General features: G+C 34.6%; 1 protein-coding gene across 3 annotated transcripts in view; it reads left to right on the top strand.

Annotated features, from left to right (window-relative positions):
* Nucleotides 1–18,519, top strand: part of Prestin (solute carrier family 26 member prestin) — a 157,519-nt gene that overhangs the window by 118,714 nt on the left and 20,286 nt on the right. For 2 of the 3 annotated variants that reach the window (XM_085950791.1, XM_085950792.1), the window contains 2 exons: nucleotides 12,968–13,056; nucleotides 14,153–14,314. In XM_085950791.1, the coding sequence (XP_085806917.1) occupies nucleotides 12,968–13,056; nucleotides 14,153–14,314 (251 nt within the window). Of the gene's footprint in view, nucleotides 1–7,442; nucleotides 7,573–12,967; nucleotides 13,057–14,152; nucleotides 14,315–18,519 lie in introns of those variants that run through there. The other variant, XM_085950793.1, reaches the window with a different exon arrangement.

Here is an 18,519-nt window from a genome sequence, read left to right as displayed (position 1 = left end):
ATTACATTTTGACCATATTATGACGTCTAGAGATTAGCAATAAATAATATAAACTGACAAAAAAACTATACGTTCTATTTATTGACTTTTATCAAATTACTTCTTATATTATCTAACGGCACACTTTGTTCAAATATCCCGTGACGCAAAATTAAACGTAATTGTGGATCAGCACCATAAACTGGATTATAGAAGACTTAGGCGCGGAAAAATTCAAATACAGAATAAATAGAATTCTAATGAATGAAAACACTGAACTTAGGTTAGGTCGTTGTTTTTCGCAACTCGTATTTTCCACTGACCAATAAAGCTCGGTAAATTAGCAAACACAACACAGATTGCAAAGTGATCACTATTTATCTACACTATTGAACTTTTGCGTAGAAACAAGCTTATTGTAAATACCAGGGAACTCATATAATGGGTACTGAAATACCTAACGGGTAAGGAGAAGCAGGCAACCGATCTCGAGTAAGGAAGCCTACGGGATAAAATTGAAAATGTGTCAAGAATACGTCATACGTCGAATGCTCTTGGTTTATGCATTTATTTAATATTGGTGTGTTACACACAATATTACACGTCTATAATGCTTGGTTAATTTTCATAGGACACTGACAGTACGTATTATCGTGAAAGTTGCAAGATTGCATTCGTGGATCATAAAAAGTTCAGAAGCTTCTGAATTTTCACGCAAAATTGGAACATGCATGGCGGTGCGCATGCGCTGTAGAACGATAGTGGCGAACCTGCCGGAAAAAATACAAACTACACCGCATGGAACATTAATTTCACGTTTACCAATTATCTACGAACCTGTGAATATAAATAGCACTTACTATACAATGACGACATCGCGTCTTGCTTACGCTTGAAGAATGAGATTGGAGAAACATTCAGCAGTTTTACGTGTAAACAGTTAGGTATTATCGCGATAGTTAATACACACTCTTCGTACAAGTAAATCCTTGCACGTATATACACAAGGAGTTTATCGACGGTAGTTTATCATATTTATGTATTGAAGCGGTTAATTGTTACACGTCTAAACTGTAAAAAATTGCTATGTTTTAACAGCCCCTCTCTTGGCTGTGCTAACATTCCAGCGCATCTATTCTATATACAAGACTGCTATTGGCCGCTATCGGCGGCTATCGAGGGTAGTATATCATATTTATTTATTGAGGTATTATAATTGTTACAATAAGTTAGTTGTAATTGTTACAATAACAGTTTTAACAGCACCTCTTTTGGCTGTGTAACTTTTAGAGCGAGATAAACAGTTTTGCCAGTTTAGATGGTTACCTTACTGTAACAATTAACCGCCTCAATACATAATTAGGTAATGTTCGGTTATCAGAAATACAGCGGAAAACATATTTTGAAAATACCCGATATACTGGATTATTTGTTAGTTTGGGTTAGTTTAGGTTAGGTTAGGTTGAGTTAGGTTAGGTTAGGTTAACCTAACAAATACTCCAGTTTATCGGCTATTTTCAAAATGTGTTTTCCGCTGTATTCCTGATAACCGAACAGTACCGATAATTATGATAAAGTGATAATATTTATCACTTTAGCCGTCGATAGCCGCCTTGTGTATAGAATAGGCCCACAGTGGTCAGTCTGTCTATGATGCACGCGAATCATTTCTAATAATTGTCTACATTGGACGTATTACGATCTTTTTATAAATAGGCATGTTTCATGAGGAGGTTTCTATAAGTAATTAATTAATTATATTTTAATTTTTGACGATTGTAATAAACGCGGTCCGATAGAAATGAACAGGAATTATTAAAAAAAAAATAACATAACTGTCATATTGGAGGTTTTCAAAATTGGGATAAATTTATTACCTATGTGCTGCAACCACAGAACAGATAATAAATATATTTCCGATATGCTATATACCAATACAGTAAATTTTGACGCAGTCAGTATCATTCATCAGTATTCGACGTATGACGTATTCTTGACATGTGTTTAAATTTATCCCGTATTCTTCCTTACTCGAGATCGGTTGCTCTCCTTACCTTTTAGGTATTTCAGTTCCCATTATTTCTGAGTTCCCTGGTTATTAATTACCAGACTTGGCGGTTGGACGGTGTCAACAAGTGTGCTAGAGTGACCGATGCAGACACCTGCGCATCTATTCTATACACAAGGCTGCTATCGGCAGTTATCGAGTGTAGTTTATCATATTTTTGTGGTATTATAATTGTTACAATAAGTTAGCCGTCTACACAGTCAAAACTGTCTCGTTTTAAAAGTCAGCACAGCCAAGAGAGGTGCGGTTAAAACACAGCACGTATTGTAACAATGAGTTTCCTGGCTTCAACCTTTGCTCTAACTACGATCCTCGTAAAACCTTTCTTATCCGTTGTTGACTATAACTCCGTTTGAACAGTAAGCCGTCTTTGAATAAAATAATAGAATTAATGTAGCATTATTTAAACAGTAATATTTTCACCTAGTACTCGGTCGGATAAGCGATATTGACATTAATCGGAAAGTTACATGGCAATAATATTTGAGCACGTCTTATGTACAGAAGTGTTGCTATTTTATAAATAAATAACTATTAGATGTTTAGTGTTTGCTCGGCTTCATTTTGTCGGTGTTACTATGAGTTCATTATAGTGCTGAGACCTTAACCATAAAGCAACACGAAGGAGGAGAGGAAGAGAAAAAAAAGAGAAATATTTTATATAATAATGAGATTGATGGCTATATTTCTGCCAAAACTTGGTCAAAAGTCTACAGCGCCCATACATTTTTATAAAAGTTTTAAAACAGAAATGGTTAATGTCCCCGTTACAGACGTAATAAAACGGCTGCTAAAATAAATAGTTAGTGTCCGTATTCGCTATAACTGTGGGTTACATGTAATTTGTACGTATTACATTTCACCGAAGCACAGTTCGCCGTGAGCTTTCTTATCGGAAACAGATGACAGTATACTATACGGCAGTCAGTGGTCTTCAGACTGTAGACTCACGAAACCCTTAGAATTATAAGTTTTTTTCTGGGAACCCCATCCCATCCTTAGAAAAATAAATCTTAAAATAATTACATTTTTTTTTACACAATTTGTCGAAGTCTAGGTTTATTTGTCTATTTTTTATTTTGACTCACGGAACCCCCCCCCCCCCAGTGAGGTGTCACGGAACCACGAGATTCTGCGGAACACAGTCTGAAGACCACTGCTATACAGTCTCTAATCGTATTTAGATTTAATATGAACATTCAATTTTCATAGCTGATTTTATTTTGGCAAAATTCATGAATTCAAGAATGAAAACCTAACCTAACTTAACAAATAATCCAGTCTATCGGCTATTTTCAAAATTTGTTTGCTGCTGGCTTCCTGTAAATTTTAAATCGACAAAAACCGTATTTTATTTAGACATGAATTTTATCTCAGTACTATACGAACCAAAGAGGTTGGACGGTCTTTAATATACGACCATATATCGTCACTGTTCTGGCAGAAGACACTAATTCGAAAAAATGACATATTAAGTTAGTTATACCAAAATGTTCCTTATTTCAAACTTTACCGTCTGGAAACCTTCTTAATAAAATAAATAAACAGTCTTTATTTTAAAGTCATCCTTTTTACGATTACTTAATAAACTCACATGATAGACCATTTCAAACATTTTAACAACTTCAAAGTCAAATTACTAAAAACTAGTATTCTCCAGTTGGTGTGTTATGCCAGAACAGAGACGATATTTACTATACAACATTTCACTATGAAGTGTGATACGGCGAACTGCATACGTACAAATTTCCGAACACAATAACTGTGCGTATAAACGACCTTTTTAAAAATACAAATCATTTTATGCTTGTGAACTTTAATGACGTAATTGGGAGCATATTATAATGTGTTCTTCAAGCATTTTTTTTAATTACCCTTCTACACTCTACAATTAATATAAAAATCTAATGATAAAAAGTAACGTTAGCAACAATGTAGTAACAATTCGTTATTTATCTTGAACAAAAAGTTATTATGAAACAATGTTTGATCACAGATTCCCTCACGTGATTATCTCAGGCTGACTTTGCAGATTAACTCTGTATTTCGATTCAATATTTGACTAGGATTATCCTTTATTTGGCGGGTAGCTACTATTATTTCCAAGTATTTGCACGAATCTGTGGCTAAATTTAGAGTATTGTAACACTGAAAAGGAAACTCTTTTGATAATAGTTTAAAACTAGGTAGCACACAATAATAAATAATCATTGGAATTTTAAAACAGTGGCGGAAAAAAAAATTGTGAAGGGTATTTATTATGTCATCATCATTCGGTCATATCCATTGCTGGACGAAGACCTCTCCTTGCTCAGATCTCTGCTGCCACGTACATCCACCTAACAATATAAGTTCGTCTATCTATACAGCAGTGGCGAAGAGTAGAGGTAGGCTGTTAAGATCCGATATAAATAGTGCACACTCAACATTGTCATTCAAACTTATTTGTTTTTATTTAAATACGTTACAATAGGGATTCCAATCCCGGGATCCCGAGCTATTTTCGATACCTATGAATTCTGGGATTGATAAACGTAATCCTGAAACTTTCGGGATTGATTTTTTATCAATTTTTACGGAAAATAAAATAAAAACGAAAATATAACAGAAAAATACTTTTAATAACAAATAACTACATTATAAATAAACTGAGTTTGAATGAAGTTTGCTTTATACCCATGTGTAAGTTGCCGATTCAGCCTACCTCCACCCTTCGCCTCTGAGGATTAGTGAGATGAGGTGCGGGTAGAGGAGCATTTACGTAGATCCAACCGCTGTCTATATTAAATCATAGATGAATCCTTCAGTTTTGTAGTACAAAGGAGTAAATTACAAGGGAGCAACGTGCAGTGACATATTTAGAAAAATTTCCACCCGTATGGAGAAAATGACACCTCTGTTTAGTCTCAATTTGTATGTAAAACCATTACTATTTATTGTGCATACATAATTTTGAAAACACTTCTGGGAAAATATATTATAACCTATTGAAAAAATGTTTTTGAAAAGTAAGCAGGAATCGAACCTGCATCTCTCGGGCATCGCGCCAACGCACATAGACCACTATGCTAAAGGAGCCATACTTAATTGCGAGAAATTTTAACTAATGGCTTTTAATATTCACTGAAGCGTTTTCTTGGCGATCGGCTTGTGCATTCTAAATCAAAGTAGATATTACTTTCATTACTAACCGACGTCACGGATCACTCCAAGATTTTTTGTTGTAACTTACTTAGAATGTAGAATGTTACATTCTTAAATCTTGTGCATTGTTCGTTGAATAAAAAAATTAAACATTACTATTTATTTTTGACTCTCCTCTTAAACGGATACATAATAAGTGTAAATGTAAACTTCTTATTTACATTTTCCACATATTATGAACTTGCGCTCCAGGTGAAAAAAATGTCATCTATAATAAAACTCTAACTATCCCAACGAAAGAAGTAGAATATTCTATCAGGTGTAGCCTGTGGTGGATGTGTGGTGGAGCCTATGTAGTGAATATCGCTAAATTTCAATTATTTTACTCAGAAATAAATAATTACAAGATAAAAAAAACTTTTTATATACAACGTTTTTAAATTTTGTTGAACCATATAAACTTGACTTGACTAGCTTAAACGATCAAAAAAAATTGTACTTGACATTTCATAGTAACGCACGTATATATTAATAATTTAGTTGCTAGGACCCCTAGCAACCGATAATGGTGTCGAAATAACTTTTCATACAAAACAGAATTAACTGAAAATGGATTCAATTCTACTTAAAGATAGCTAAAAGTATTGTAATAAATACAATTGTTATTGAGAAAAATGTTCTTGATAGTGCTACAGCGTAGGCCCGTAGAGCCACGCTCTACGTCAGCGTAGAGATTTCAACCAACCATGATTATTTGAATTTTAAATAGATAATAATAATATTATCAAGAACAAACATCAAGTCAAAGAAATTTTATATTATACGGGTATGTAGTGCCATGATCAAAGAGAGAATCTTATATAATGACAATAGATTTCTTTACAGAATTATTTTTGTATGTTTAGGTATGTGTCAGAGGTTTTTTTTTATATTTGTGTCTACTTTTTTATAATAAATAATCCTACATTATTTTTATCTTGTGTATATCGATGGTCTGTGATTATGATTATGATAAGTGTCTATAGATGGATGTATATTTGATGAAATTGTTCTCAGAGTAAAGCTAGGCTGGAGTGCTTTTGGCCGCTTAGTTTATCATATTTATGAATTGAGGTATTATAATCATAGCAATAAGTTAGCCGTATAAACTAAACTGTCAAAACTGTCTATCTCGCGCTAAAAGTTAGCACAGCCAAGAGAGGTGCTGTTAAAACATAGCACTTATTGTAATAATATAATACCTCAATACATAAATATGATAAACTACCCTCGTCTAGCAGTCTTGTGGATAGAATAGATGCGCTTGTACTACTTATTCCACTTCATTCGGTTGAAAATGTCCCTCTGAGGCGGACGAAACCGGTCCTTATTTATTGATTAAAAGTGGAATAAAGTACTACAACAAAAAAATGCGTTTTATTAAATTAAAACAACAATATAATGCAGTTCCACCATGAATTGACAGTTCTTCTTCTTATTGTGCCATCCCCTAGCGGAGGTCGGCCACCATCAAGGCGATCTTATCTTTATCGTCTGCTACTCGGAACAGTTCAGTGGAGCTGCACTCGTACCAATCACGGAGGTTCTTAAGCCACGAAATGCGGCGCCGTCCTCTGCTGCGCTTCCCATTGATCTTTCCTTGAATGACAAGTTGGGGAATGCTGTATTTTTGTCCTCTCATAATGGGGCCGAGGTACTGTAGTTTCCCGGTTTTGATACTACGTAGAACTTCTCGGTCCTTCCCCATTCGATTGAGAACTTCAACATTTGTCACCCGATCAGTCCAAGAAATTTTGAGGATGCGTCTATACAGCCACATCTCGAAAGCTTCAAGTCTCCGTGACAGTTACAAAATACATAATTTGAAAACACCTTAGAGATATATACCACTAGAAAAAATGATTCGAACCCGCGCCCCCTGGGATTCGCGCCCATATGCTATTGTAATAAAAAATGTTACATTCTAAAATTTTGTAAATTATTCGTTAAAAAAAAAAATACTTTATTAGATTAATAAAAAATTAACAACTGGCAGATATCTATAAAGACCCCTCTCTCACCCACATCATCACTTCACTGTCTTTTAGATGAATATTTACAAAACAAGATAACGAGGAGCACATATTGATAGAACGGAAAACATAATCCGATGATGGAAAAAATTGAATCATGGAAACTGCGAAGGGGAAGGGAGGGGGGAGGGGGCAGGCAAACTAATCTGATGATAAGTTAGGTCGGGAATCTCCCAACTCGACTCTTTCATTCCAACTGCAACAATCAATGTTGCCACACGTACTTAACTATTGTAACAATACATTATTTTCTCCTGCTTCGCCACTATTTTGTCACTGACGTGAGAAAATGGTGTTTAAGAAATTTTTGTGAGTGATTTATTTTATTTTATTACACTAGCAATACATACAATCAATAAAAGAGTATCAGGTGCAAAGTCGGCTACTGTTTTTTATTAGTTAAAAAGACAAAATAGTTGAAATATTTTTTCTTTTTATCAATGTTTGTTCTGTGATTTTATTTATAGTATCTACTTGTGATTCTTGTGAATATATATAATGAATCAATTCAGATTTCGTCTTACGATATTTTTAATTAAAAATCAACCGTCGATCAATTGATTAATTCAATATAGACTTATAGAAGTAGTACCGTAAATAATAACATATTGTAATTGTTTATTTCTTTTTGTCAGTTGCTTATTTTTACGTATATGCATATTTTTATAGATTTGTATATTTTAGCCCATTTTTACAATGTGTTAGTTTTTTAAGTATATAACAATTTCATCTAACTTCGCTCGCAATTAATTAGGGGTTAAAAATGGATATTCGTTTGCATAATCAGTAATATCCATCAATCGATATTAATATAATTTAACCAATGGGAAAATATTGTTTTCTAATAATTACTAATATATTCTAATGTCCCTATTTACCTAATTATTCAAATAAATGTGTATTTCTCAAAGTAAATTATATATAGATATATTCCTAACTGTAGGTATATTCTTTGATATGTGAGAGCATTCGGTGTAAAGTCAGTTTCCATAATCGTGAGTTGCTGCCAAAAGTTGGTAAGTCGATAATTTGGGTATTTAGAGTTAGCAACGGATTATATTGTGTCTTTATAATTATAAATATGCATGCTAGAAAAAAAATCAAGGTCATCCGATATGCACATAAAGCACAAATAAATTAGCATTATGCCTGATTTTAAAGGGCATGTCAAACGTCTAATCCAATTACTTCATAACATGATTTCGATACTTACCAACTTTTGGCACTAACGCCATGATATATTTTCAAATGTCTTTTCTACGATGTATTCGTTCATTATCTATCAAATCGAACATCTTACCAACGTTTACCAACGTACTAAAATAGGGTAAAACCAGAGGCTAGTTACAAAGTCGATAATATCCAACGCCTTGTATTATTATTAATTATAATATATTAATTTACTGATAGCTAAGTATGGTTAACTAAAAAAATATTATGTATTTTAAAACATTATATGTTGGTTTTGCATTATTTATAATTATTCACATACACGTTTGTCAAAGCATATATTTTATTTTAAATCTTCAGTGTGGTATAACAGATTTGTTTAATTTAACGGAATAGGTACAAGTTTATTAGAGTACTTAACTGACTTTACGAGGTTTTGACGTGGTTAAGTATACTGCTACAACTAACTGTTATGTGTACTGAGCCACTGTTGAATGCCATTTAAAAACGCAATAATTTAATAATACTGGAAATATAAATACTAAAAGTACCTAGTAAATACATTAAAAACTGATGGTATGTAACTAATGTTATTTTGATTGTTTTCTTCTTCCTGGCGCTTCAACTCTGTAAGGGTATTGGCTTCCTCTAGTGTCTGTCTCTATGTTTCCAGTCGCTTCTCTCTAGATGTGAATGTCCGAGATCTTGCTTGGCAGTAACTCTTCGTTTGCCTTCCGGCTTACCAAATGTCGACTCGTCCATCCCATGTACATAACCCAGCCATCTAAGGCGGCACAATTTAATGAACCACTATGTGTGGGCTTCTGTACAAAGCATGCAATACTTTTTTGATTATCCATCTTCACCCTGGCTGCATGCCATTGATAGGTTATTAGACACCATGCTCAAATGGTCCACCACTTTTTCCATGTTTCTTGTTACACATCAGGTTTCCGAGCCATACATGACAATATTATTCTTATCAGTGTTAAGATGTGTTGGATCAATGCCTTGGAACGTAGTACATTCTTCAGGCTGAATGACATATGTTTAGACAATTTAAATTTTGATTCACACCTTCTTTTATAATAGATTTCAAAACTCTGTATTTGCTCCATTGATATACTACTGGATGAATCATATGCTTCTTAAAATGACGCCCGATTTTCAGCGACTCGGCCTATGTTAAAACTTACTGAGTAAGCCCAACTAGCTTGCATCTTACTCTAACTAATAGTCAGCGCATGACGACTTGCTCTGTCTGCTTTGCGTTGCAGTTACCTGTAGGTTCACTATTCCAAGAACGCAAATTTAGTTTTACAGCCAGGGCAATACGGGTGAAATTCGGGAATCCATATTATCGGTCTTAACGCATTATACCTACAAGGAAATATTATAAGACGATATTCGTAATATCTTTTGTGGTACACTTTTAAAATGACACTTGTATGGGAACTGCTCATCTAGTAGTATATCAATGATTTGCTCTCCTGTAAAGTAGTGCTCCTGTCAGATATAACCATTAGGAATTGCAGTATCGGAATATTAGTCATTAGTGCTTCATGCAGTTTTTCTTTAATATATCGGAATAAGAGAAATATTGACTTTGCAACTAATGCCCTCACATAATCCAACATTAATTTAATACATATAGAGCTTATTTTTTATGTAATTTTCATCAGCTGTTAATCTATTGTAGTAGTATTTATATCTACTATTTTAAATCAAACTTTGTAAATTTTCGCTAAAATTTAATTAGCTTGAAAACATGTGTTTCTTCATATATTATTTTGTACTCCTTAAACGTATTAACCAAGTATTGCACGTTCAATGTGGATCGCGATCAAGTTGGTTTAATCCATGATCGCGATCCAACTAAAATGTGTAATGCCTGCCTTATTCCTCATATTGGATTCATAATAAAATACATACATCTAAAAATACTAATAAAATAAATTTTTTGGCGTAACACTACTGTGATTGCTTGCCATATATTTATAAAAGTTACATGAGTTATATATGTTTAAGGGGGGACATGCTCGTCGAAGGTCAAAATTGAGTTTTTATTGTATTTTCAAACCATGATCCTGGACACTCCTTAAACGTTGTAGATAATCTATTTATATAATTTTGAAGCCTTATTATCCTTTATAGTTATTTTAAACATTTGATGACTGCATAAAGTATTTTTGTTACATAAAATAGTATTCTTTTAAACCTCTCGCTCTAATGTTTTAGAATATAGTCATATTTCGGTACATAACTGTGCAGTGGTGTTAAGATTTTTTACATTTATTAATTTTTAAACGCATTTATAAAACCATTAGCATAATTTATTACGAGATAATTTTTGTAAAATATTCACGATAAAAAATTATATTGATAATCTCTGTGATCCCAAATTTGACAAGAATTAGGCATTTTATTATTCAAAAAATCGGCAAGATTAACACATTTCAAGATGATTCTAAAGATATTTATTATAAGCTATGTCTTTGACCATTCAAGTGTGATAAACATCTTATGAATAATGATTGCTTTATAATAATTATTGACCTAAGAATAAGGTAGTGTTTTTTTGAAATACGCCATTTCTTTTGTCATTCCCCAGTGGTTAAGTTACAACATACGGCCGTAGCCATAAATTGACAAACTATAATTGAAGTAGGGAGTAAAATGATATTAACGCGCGTGTTTGAACATGTACCGTTTAAAAAAAAAATTAAAAAAAATCGGTTAGGTACATGTTCAAACACGCGCGTTAACATAATTTTACTCCCTACTTCAATTATAGTTTGTCATTTTATGGCTACGGCCGTATGTTGTAGCTTAACCACTAGGGAATGACAAAAGAAATGGCGTATTTCAAAAAAACACTACCTTATTCTTAGGTCAATAATTATTATAAAGCAATCATTATTCATAAGATTTTTATCACACTTGAATGGTCAAAGACATAGCTTATAAAAAGTATCTTTAGAATCATCTTCAAATGTGTTAATCTTGCCGATTTTTTGAATAATAAAATGCCTAATTCTTGTCAAATTTGGGATCACAGAGATTATCAATATAATTTTTTATCGTGAATATTTTACAAAAATTATCTCGTAATAAATTATGCTAATGGTTTTATAAATGCGTTTAAAAATTAATAAATGTAAAAAATCTTAACACCACTGCACAGTTATGTACCGAAATATGACTATATTCTAAAACATTAGAGCGAGAGGTTTAAAAGAATACTATTTTATGTAACAAAAATACTTTATGCAGTCATCAAATGTTTAAAATAACTATAAAGGATAATAAGGCTTCAAAATTATATAAATAGATTATCTACAACGTTTAAGGAGTGTCCAGGATCATGGTTTGAAAATACAATAAAAACTCAATTTTGACCTTCGACGAGCATGTCCCCCCTTAATAGTAAAAATAAGCGTAAAATTGTATCGTATAAAAGATATTCAAAAATTAAGTGATTTGTTTTAATCCTTGTTAGCTGATGATAAAAATAAAAACCTTCATTTATTATATCTGAGTTACGTGTAATAATGGATTAACTTATTAAACATTTTGAAGAACGTACTCAATTCACGAGTAAACATCACTTTTTTTTTAATTGTTTCACATTCTCACTTCGATTTATTCACACATGTCACAATATATCGTCGCACATTATTCTTTAAAGAAACAGGCGCACCTAAAGATACCACGTTTTAAAAATTGACTATTATCAATCTGTCAAAAGAGTGAATAGTATATCTTCACACTATTCCACGGACATATTAAAACCCTTCAAAGGTACTCAAGTGTAAAATAGGTTTTATTACCTACTAATTACAACACACATATAAATATTATGTAATCAAATAATACTCCATTGTTAAATAAACTCTGTCATAGACTAATGCGGAAAGGACATCAGGAAGTGTCATTTTGTTTCGTTCGCAATTATATTTTAAATTTCGAATTATTGATATCATCACTGCAATATGATTATATTATAGAAACGCAGGCATATCTGCTAGTCATGGCTCCCATATCCTGATGCGGACCTCCAGGCTACGATGTTTAGCGCCCCCCCCCCCCCCAACCTATTGCTAAGATATTCAGTGTAATATTATACAGTAGTGATCCCCAAATGGTATTTCGTGTTTTTTAGCGATTGTTGGTGTTTTTAAATAAATCTAATTGAATTTGTCGGCTCTCGGTATCATATTATATAGCACTTATCGCAACCAACTTTTGTGATAGCCAAGTAACATGCGACCCTTGGCCATATTGGATAGTAATTTTTATAAGTCATGGAATATGCTAAAAATAATTATATAATTATAACCCAGTCGTGAAATAGCATGCTTTTTATCATTAGATGAAATTAATTTTGGTGTGTGCTTATCTCACTTAACTGGTCGACCTGGCCACGTCGGGTCCCTCCTAAGCCCGGGCCCCCAGGCTAGAGGCCTGTCAACCCCCCTCCGTAATAAATATTTAACTATGAAGATACTTATGTCTCCTTCTTTTCTTGTTTCAGGACTTCAGATTCATTCAATGTCGTCCGACCGGTTTACGTGCAAGAGGAATTGGACAGGGAAGCCGATTACCACAAACCATCGAAGACATGTAAGCATTTTTATATTTATACCTATAGGGTGGGGCGTGGGAACCTCCTTTTTTTAATGATATTGTGAAGTTAGTGGGGGTCACAAAGGGGTTGGGAAGAGCTCAATGAGAGGGGCTAGATGGAAGGTTTGTGTTTGTGTGATTATGTAACCCGACAAACATCATGTGAGCTACTGGTTGACACCTTACCCAACGACGCACTTGTGTTCTTGTCTAGATTAGAGCCCTGTCAGCCCCCCTCCCCGTGTGCAGGCCATGGATGTAGACCTAACAATCATAAAAACGGTTTTTTGAAAATTCATTCTTAGTCCGTATGAGTTTAGGTCCACCCGTCACGTATGCACAGCCGTGGATATGCAAGACCTTCCATGACGCTTAAAACGTTTCTGAAAAAAATTATATTTTACGTGCTCACTCTGTTATCCCGATACGGAGCCGCACGGAACTGATGTAACAATCATGCAACGTTGCGGTTAAAGAAATAATTTAGGGAGAAAAGAAAAAGTTGAACTGACTCAGCTAGTCTCGGTGACATTTATTAAGTGTCCTCTGTATTATCACACTGATTATCAAGATTTGAATTCGATTATGTCCATATGCCTTACTTCATGGCCCCCACAAATGGGGGTCTGACAGGGCTCTAACCTAGAAACCCAGACTCAGGGGTGCCCGCGTGGCGGATCAATCAAATGTGTGAGATAAATACACATCACAATTTGCTCTAATAGTAAAAAAGTCGGCTGCGGCGCTATTTCGCGAGGAGGTTATTAACAATTAATAAATGAGGTTGTAAGATGCGATTTTTGATTATTTTGTGTTGATACTCGACAACTCCATAATTCTAGTAGATATTAGTAAACTACAAAAAATCGCTAAAAATAAACTGAAGTCCCTTACTTTTACGTTTAACACAATTTTTAAAACGCTTATGTTGTACATCACACATGCTATTAAACCTAGCGATAGGTAGGGGGGGCGCCATAGATCCTGGTCGGGGGGCACGCTTTAGGATGTGGGGCCCATGCCTTACTTATATTATATGTTGTATTATTATGTATCATAATGGTAACACTGTCCTTGTTTGATTTTCTTCTAGTGCCGGAGAAATGCGGCGTAGCGCTACGGGCGTGCGGCCTGAACGCGTGCGTGAAAAACTTCCTGCCAATCACAAACTGGCTGCCCCAATACTCATTTAGAAGAGACATCCTCGGAGATATCATATCAGGATGCACCGTCGCTGTAATGCACATACCGCAAGGTAAGAGACGCTGTTATCTTTAACATTTCCGAATAAAAGATGATAGTCTTAAAGGGTTTGTTCAATCACATTACTCAATTCCTATGTACCCAACTAAGCCATCAAACGCAATGACTAAGCCAGCTCTCATATCAAAACTCGTCTCACCTACAACGTGTCGAATACGTCGATGTGTCGTCATCGTTATTCACAAAACATACGTTGACAAATGGAGCTCCGCAGATTGGTCGAATGCGACTTTTCAGCGCCATATAGAGTAGGCTGTGGAATGTTTCCTTTGAAAAAAAGATCTGTTGTTGCAATCGACAAGTTACATGCTTCTCGGGCTCCGAGTCAAAGACGCCAGGTCGCATATAAACACCTACGAATTGATCATTCCTATACCGGGTCGCCGATCACCGCATTCAAATATCTATACGTTTCGAAGGCTACGCGCGAATATCGCTAGGTAGATGTCCGCGGTCTTCACAAGCAACACTGGATCGCCGTTCTCGGAAGGTTTGATTTATGGCTGTGCGGCACACAAGGCGAGTTTAGATGTGAGAGCTGACTAAAGGCTTGTTTACACTGACTTAGTACTAATCATCAGTACTAGTTCCAATTAGCCACTCAAATAAGCTATAAAAGCTTTTTTATCCAATTTCTCTTAATATCTTTTGCCTCATTACTGAAGATGGTGATTAGGTACTAAGATTACAAGCGTTGCCAATAATCTCTTTCCGTTTAGTACGATCCTACGCTGGTCTTGATACTTCCGTTATTGATAATTCAGTCGCATGCTTGATGCTTCATCTGCAGGCCTATTCTAACATATCACTTAACATAAAAAAGAGGAAATTGTGATAAGTATATCAAATTTATCACTTTACGTAATCTGGCGATTAATTATGTAAAACGGTTAACCGTCTGAACTGTCAAAAGGTGATATCTTTCAAACAGTCCTTCTCTAACTTTAAAAACGAGACATAGTACGACAATTTTACATATTGAGAATTGAGACGCAAGATCCGACTGTTTCGCTACAATCGCAATGACATGACTATTGTACGACAGCAGCTTCTTGGCTACGTGAAGGAAGGCGCTGTTGTCGTCTAAATGGGAGGAGCATTTTAGTTTATAATGGAAGTGCGGTTAAAAATGGGAGGAGCATGTTAGTTCACAATCACAAGCCAAGAAGATGTTGCCATAGAGTATATACAAAATTCTTGTGTTCGCCTCATTACCGATTGAGTGGCGCTGGTTAGGCTTTATCCGCTTGTGTTTGCTCTCGTCAGCTTGGTTTCGGCAGCACGAACATATGTATCCGAATTTGACCGATATATCTACCAACCTAAATTTTCGCCGTATTACGAATTAAAGATAGCCGCCGATACCGTTTAGTATATAGAATACCTTCTGTGCTGATTTGGAACAATGAAAACAACGGAAACGTGCTAAAGTGATAACCGTTAAGAGCGTACATAAGTGAAATAGCAAATAATTTTCAACTGTATGTAGAACGAAATTACGGCCGCGTTGTCATTCGGAGAGCGCGTCGAGGCGTCTGCACGTCGATTCGTTTTGTCATTGCGTCTGATGAAAATATTCTTAAATCGTGTAAAGATGACTAAAAAACTTTACGTATGTGCTTAAAAAGAAAACATGTCAATGAATATACTATTATTATTACGAATATAACAATAAACATAACATAAAAAGGACGCATGTTGAACTTTTATGACAAATTATATTATTTCGTTCGGCTTCCGTCATTTGCACCGCGACCCCTATTCCGCGCATCGCCTATTCACGATCTTTTTAGACCATGCCTCAACTGAGGTATAGCCTTAAGAATACCACCCACCCTACGAAACGCTGTATTTGTGAACTGAATAAATATACTTAAAATAAAAACGTATTTACTGAAATCTTGTGTCTACGGTGTTGCGTGATCGTAAAAAATGTGCAAAAACGTTTTTAAGAAGTCATCAATCACGAAAGTGCTTTTAAATGTCAAAATTCGTGTACGCTTTTTATGGTTGGCATAATTTCAGATAATGTTCGCACTAGAAACTAAAAAAATCTGGGCAAAATTCCACGTGTGTATGTTTATCTAGGAATTCCGCGACATTATAATGTACTAATTCTGTCCGGGATGACAATCCCTAACAGGTAGAGGTAAACATAATAAAAAATGAGACATCAGTCCATTAGACGCCTCCTCAAAATTACTTGGACTCACAGGGTGATAAATATTGACGTTCTCAAATGAATGGTAAAGGACCAAGAAGTTCTATGTAATATCAAAACCAGAAAACTACAGTACCTCGGCCACAGTACAACCCAACGTATCATCTAATGAAAGATTAACGGTAAACGCAGCAGAGGATGATTAGATGATTGGATGGTTCAAATCAATATATAGAAAAAAATCCATACATTGATTTGAACCCGTATAACCACTGGTAGCACGCCACTGAACATTAACCAATTATGCTACGAGCCTCCTATCTAATTGCGACAATTTAAACTAGTAGGTCCTACATGAAATCCTTATCAATAGTTATTATTAATAGTTATAAGTCATTCGCCCGAACATTGGTGCTTGTATTTTTTGACCAGCCGTGGGCTCAAATTTGCGATCCATGGATCCGTTTGGCTAGCGTGTGTGTTTTGCAACTGAAGACCAGCCCTAAAACCCAGTGCGTCGACGAACTCATCTACGTATGGGCCAAGAACTATGTGCCGAGCGGCATGGAAGGAGATATGGGGAGGCCTTCATCTGGCAGTGGATCGACCCAGATTGAACATATTTTAATTACCAACATATTTACTTATATATGGATATTTTGATTGCTCACCAATATTCTTATTCTGTAGCACTACAAACTTTGTGGACTGTAAAATAGAATACGGGCATATTCGAAAAAATCAAAGATGTTGTAGAATTCGAAGAAATTACTAAAAAATAACTTCATCGCATCTATTCTATACACAAGACTACTTTCGGCCGCTACAACAGCTATCTAGGGTAGGAAAGAATTGAAGTATTAGCACTTATTATAACAATAATTACAATACGTTATATTGTTGTTTTAATTTAATAAAACGCAGTTTTTTGTAGTACTTATTCCACTTTTAATCAATAAATTAGGACCGGTTTCGTTCGCCTCATAGGGACATTTTCAACTGGCCAACAAGTCAACAAGTTGAAAATGTCCCTCTGAGGCGGACGAAACCGGTCCTAATTTATTGATTAACAGTGGAATAAGTATTACAAAAAAATGCGTTTTATTAAATTAAAACAATACAATGCAGTTCCACCATGAATTGACAGTTAACAAAATAAAATAAATTACAACACGTTAGTTGTAATTGTTACAATAAGTGCTATGTTTTAACAGCACCTCTCTTGGCTATGATAAATTTCAGAGCGAGATAGTCAGTTTTGACTGTTTAGACGGCTAACTTTTTGTAATTGTTACAATAAGTGCTAATACTTTCCTACCCTAGATAGCTGCCGTAGCGGGCCGGAATTGTGTATAAATACAATAGATGCGCTGGAATCCCTAATCTTCACGCAAGCAAGATTCCTTTTATAATGTTAGCAGTGTTTTTTTTTATAAATTTTATAAAATACTTTTTCATACATTTTTATAAATTTCTATGCCTAAAATGTATGGAGAAGTTTTAAAATTTTGGTGGCGTATAACAGAAAGAGTATGATAGAGTCAGTGCCTGTCTCGCAATTATTTCAGTCTGGTGTATTTTCTTTTCCTTCTGTTGTTTTTTTATCTGTCCATACTTTTATCTGCGCTAGTTTTGCGTATTCAGACATATCACATACTTTTTTAATCTTTATTATATAGCCAGCTTATTTTCTATATTTTTTAATGAAAATATTTTTGTTTTTCATACGAACAGACAAAATAAAACTTTTTATAATCTATGAAGAACTAAACACACAATGTAAACCCAACTTTATGCATTCCATTTCGTTACTTTTACATTCCACATATACGTTACCACCAATATAGTTTCGGAACGGAAGTAACGGATTGTGTTTCAGAAGTGGTTGAAGCCAAAATTTAGCTTAGTTTTATTGTTAAACCTGCGATATGTTTTATTACATCTGTAGTATGAAAGATAAGCTCCATATATATAGTATGTGAAATGGAAATATGTGATTTCTTACCTTACAAATCGTGGTAACAGTAGTGGAACTC

The sequence above is a fragment of the Rhyacophila brunnea genome, unplaced genomic scaffold (genome assembly GCF_057557595.1).
Source record: "Rhyacophila brunnea isolate RB1 unplaced genomic scaffold, BYU_Rbru_1.0 scaffold_23, whole genome shotgun sequence".
Taxonomy (NCBI): domain Eukaryota; kingdom Metazoa; phylum Arthropoda; class Insecta; order Trichoptera; family Rhyacophilidae; genus Rhyacophila; species Rhyacophila brunnea.
This window is presented reverse-complemented; position numbering and strand designations above follow the sequence as displayed.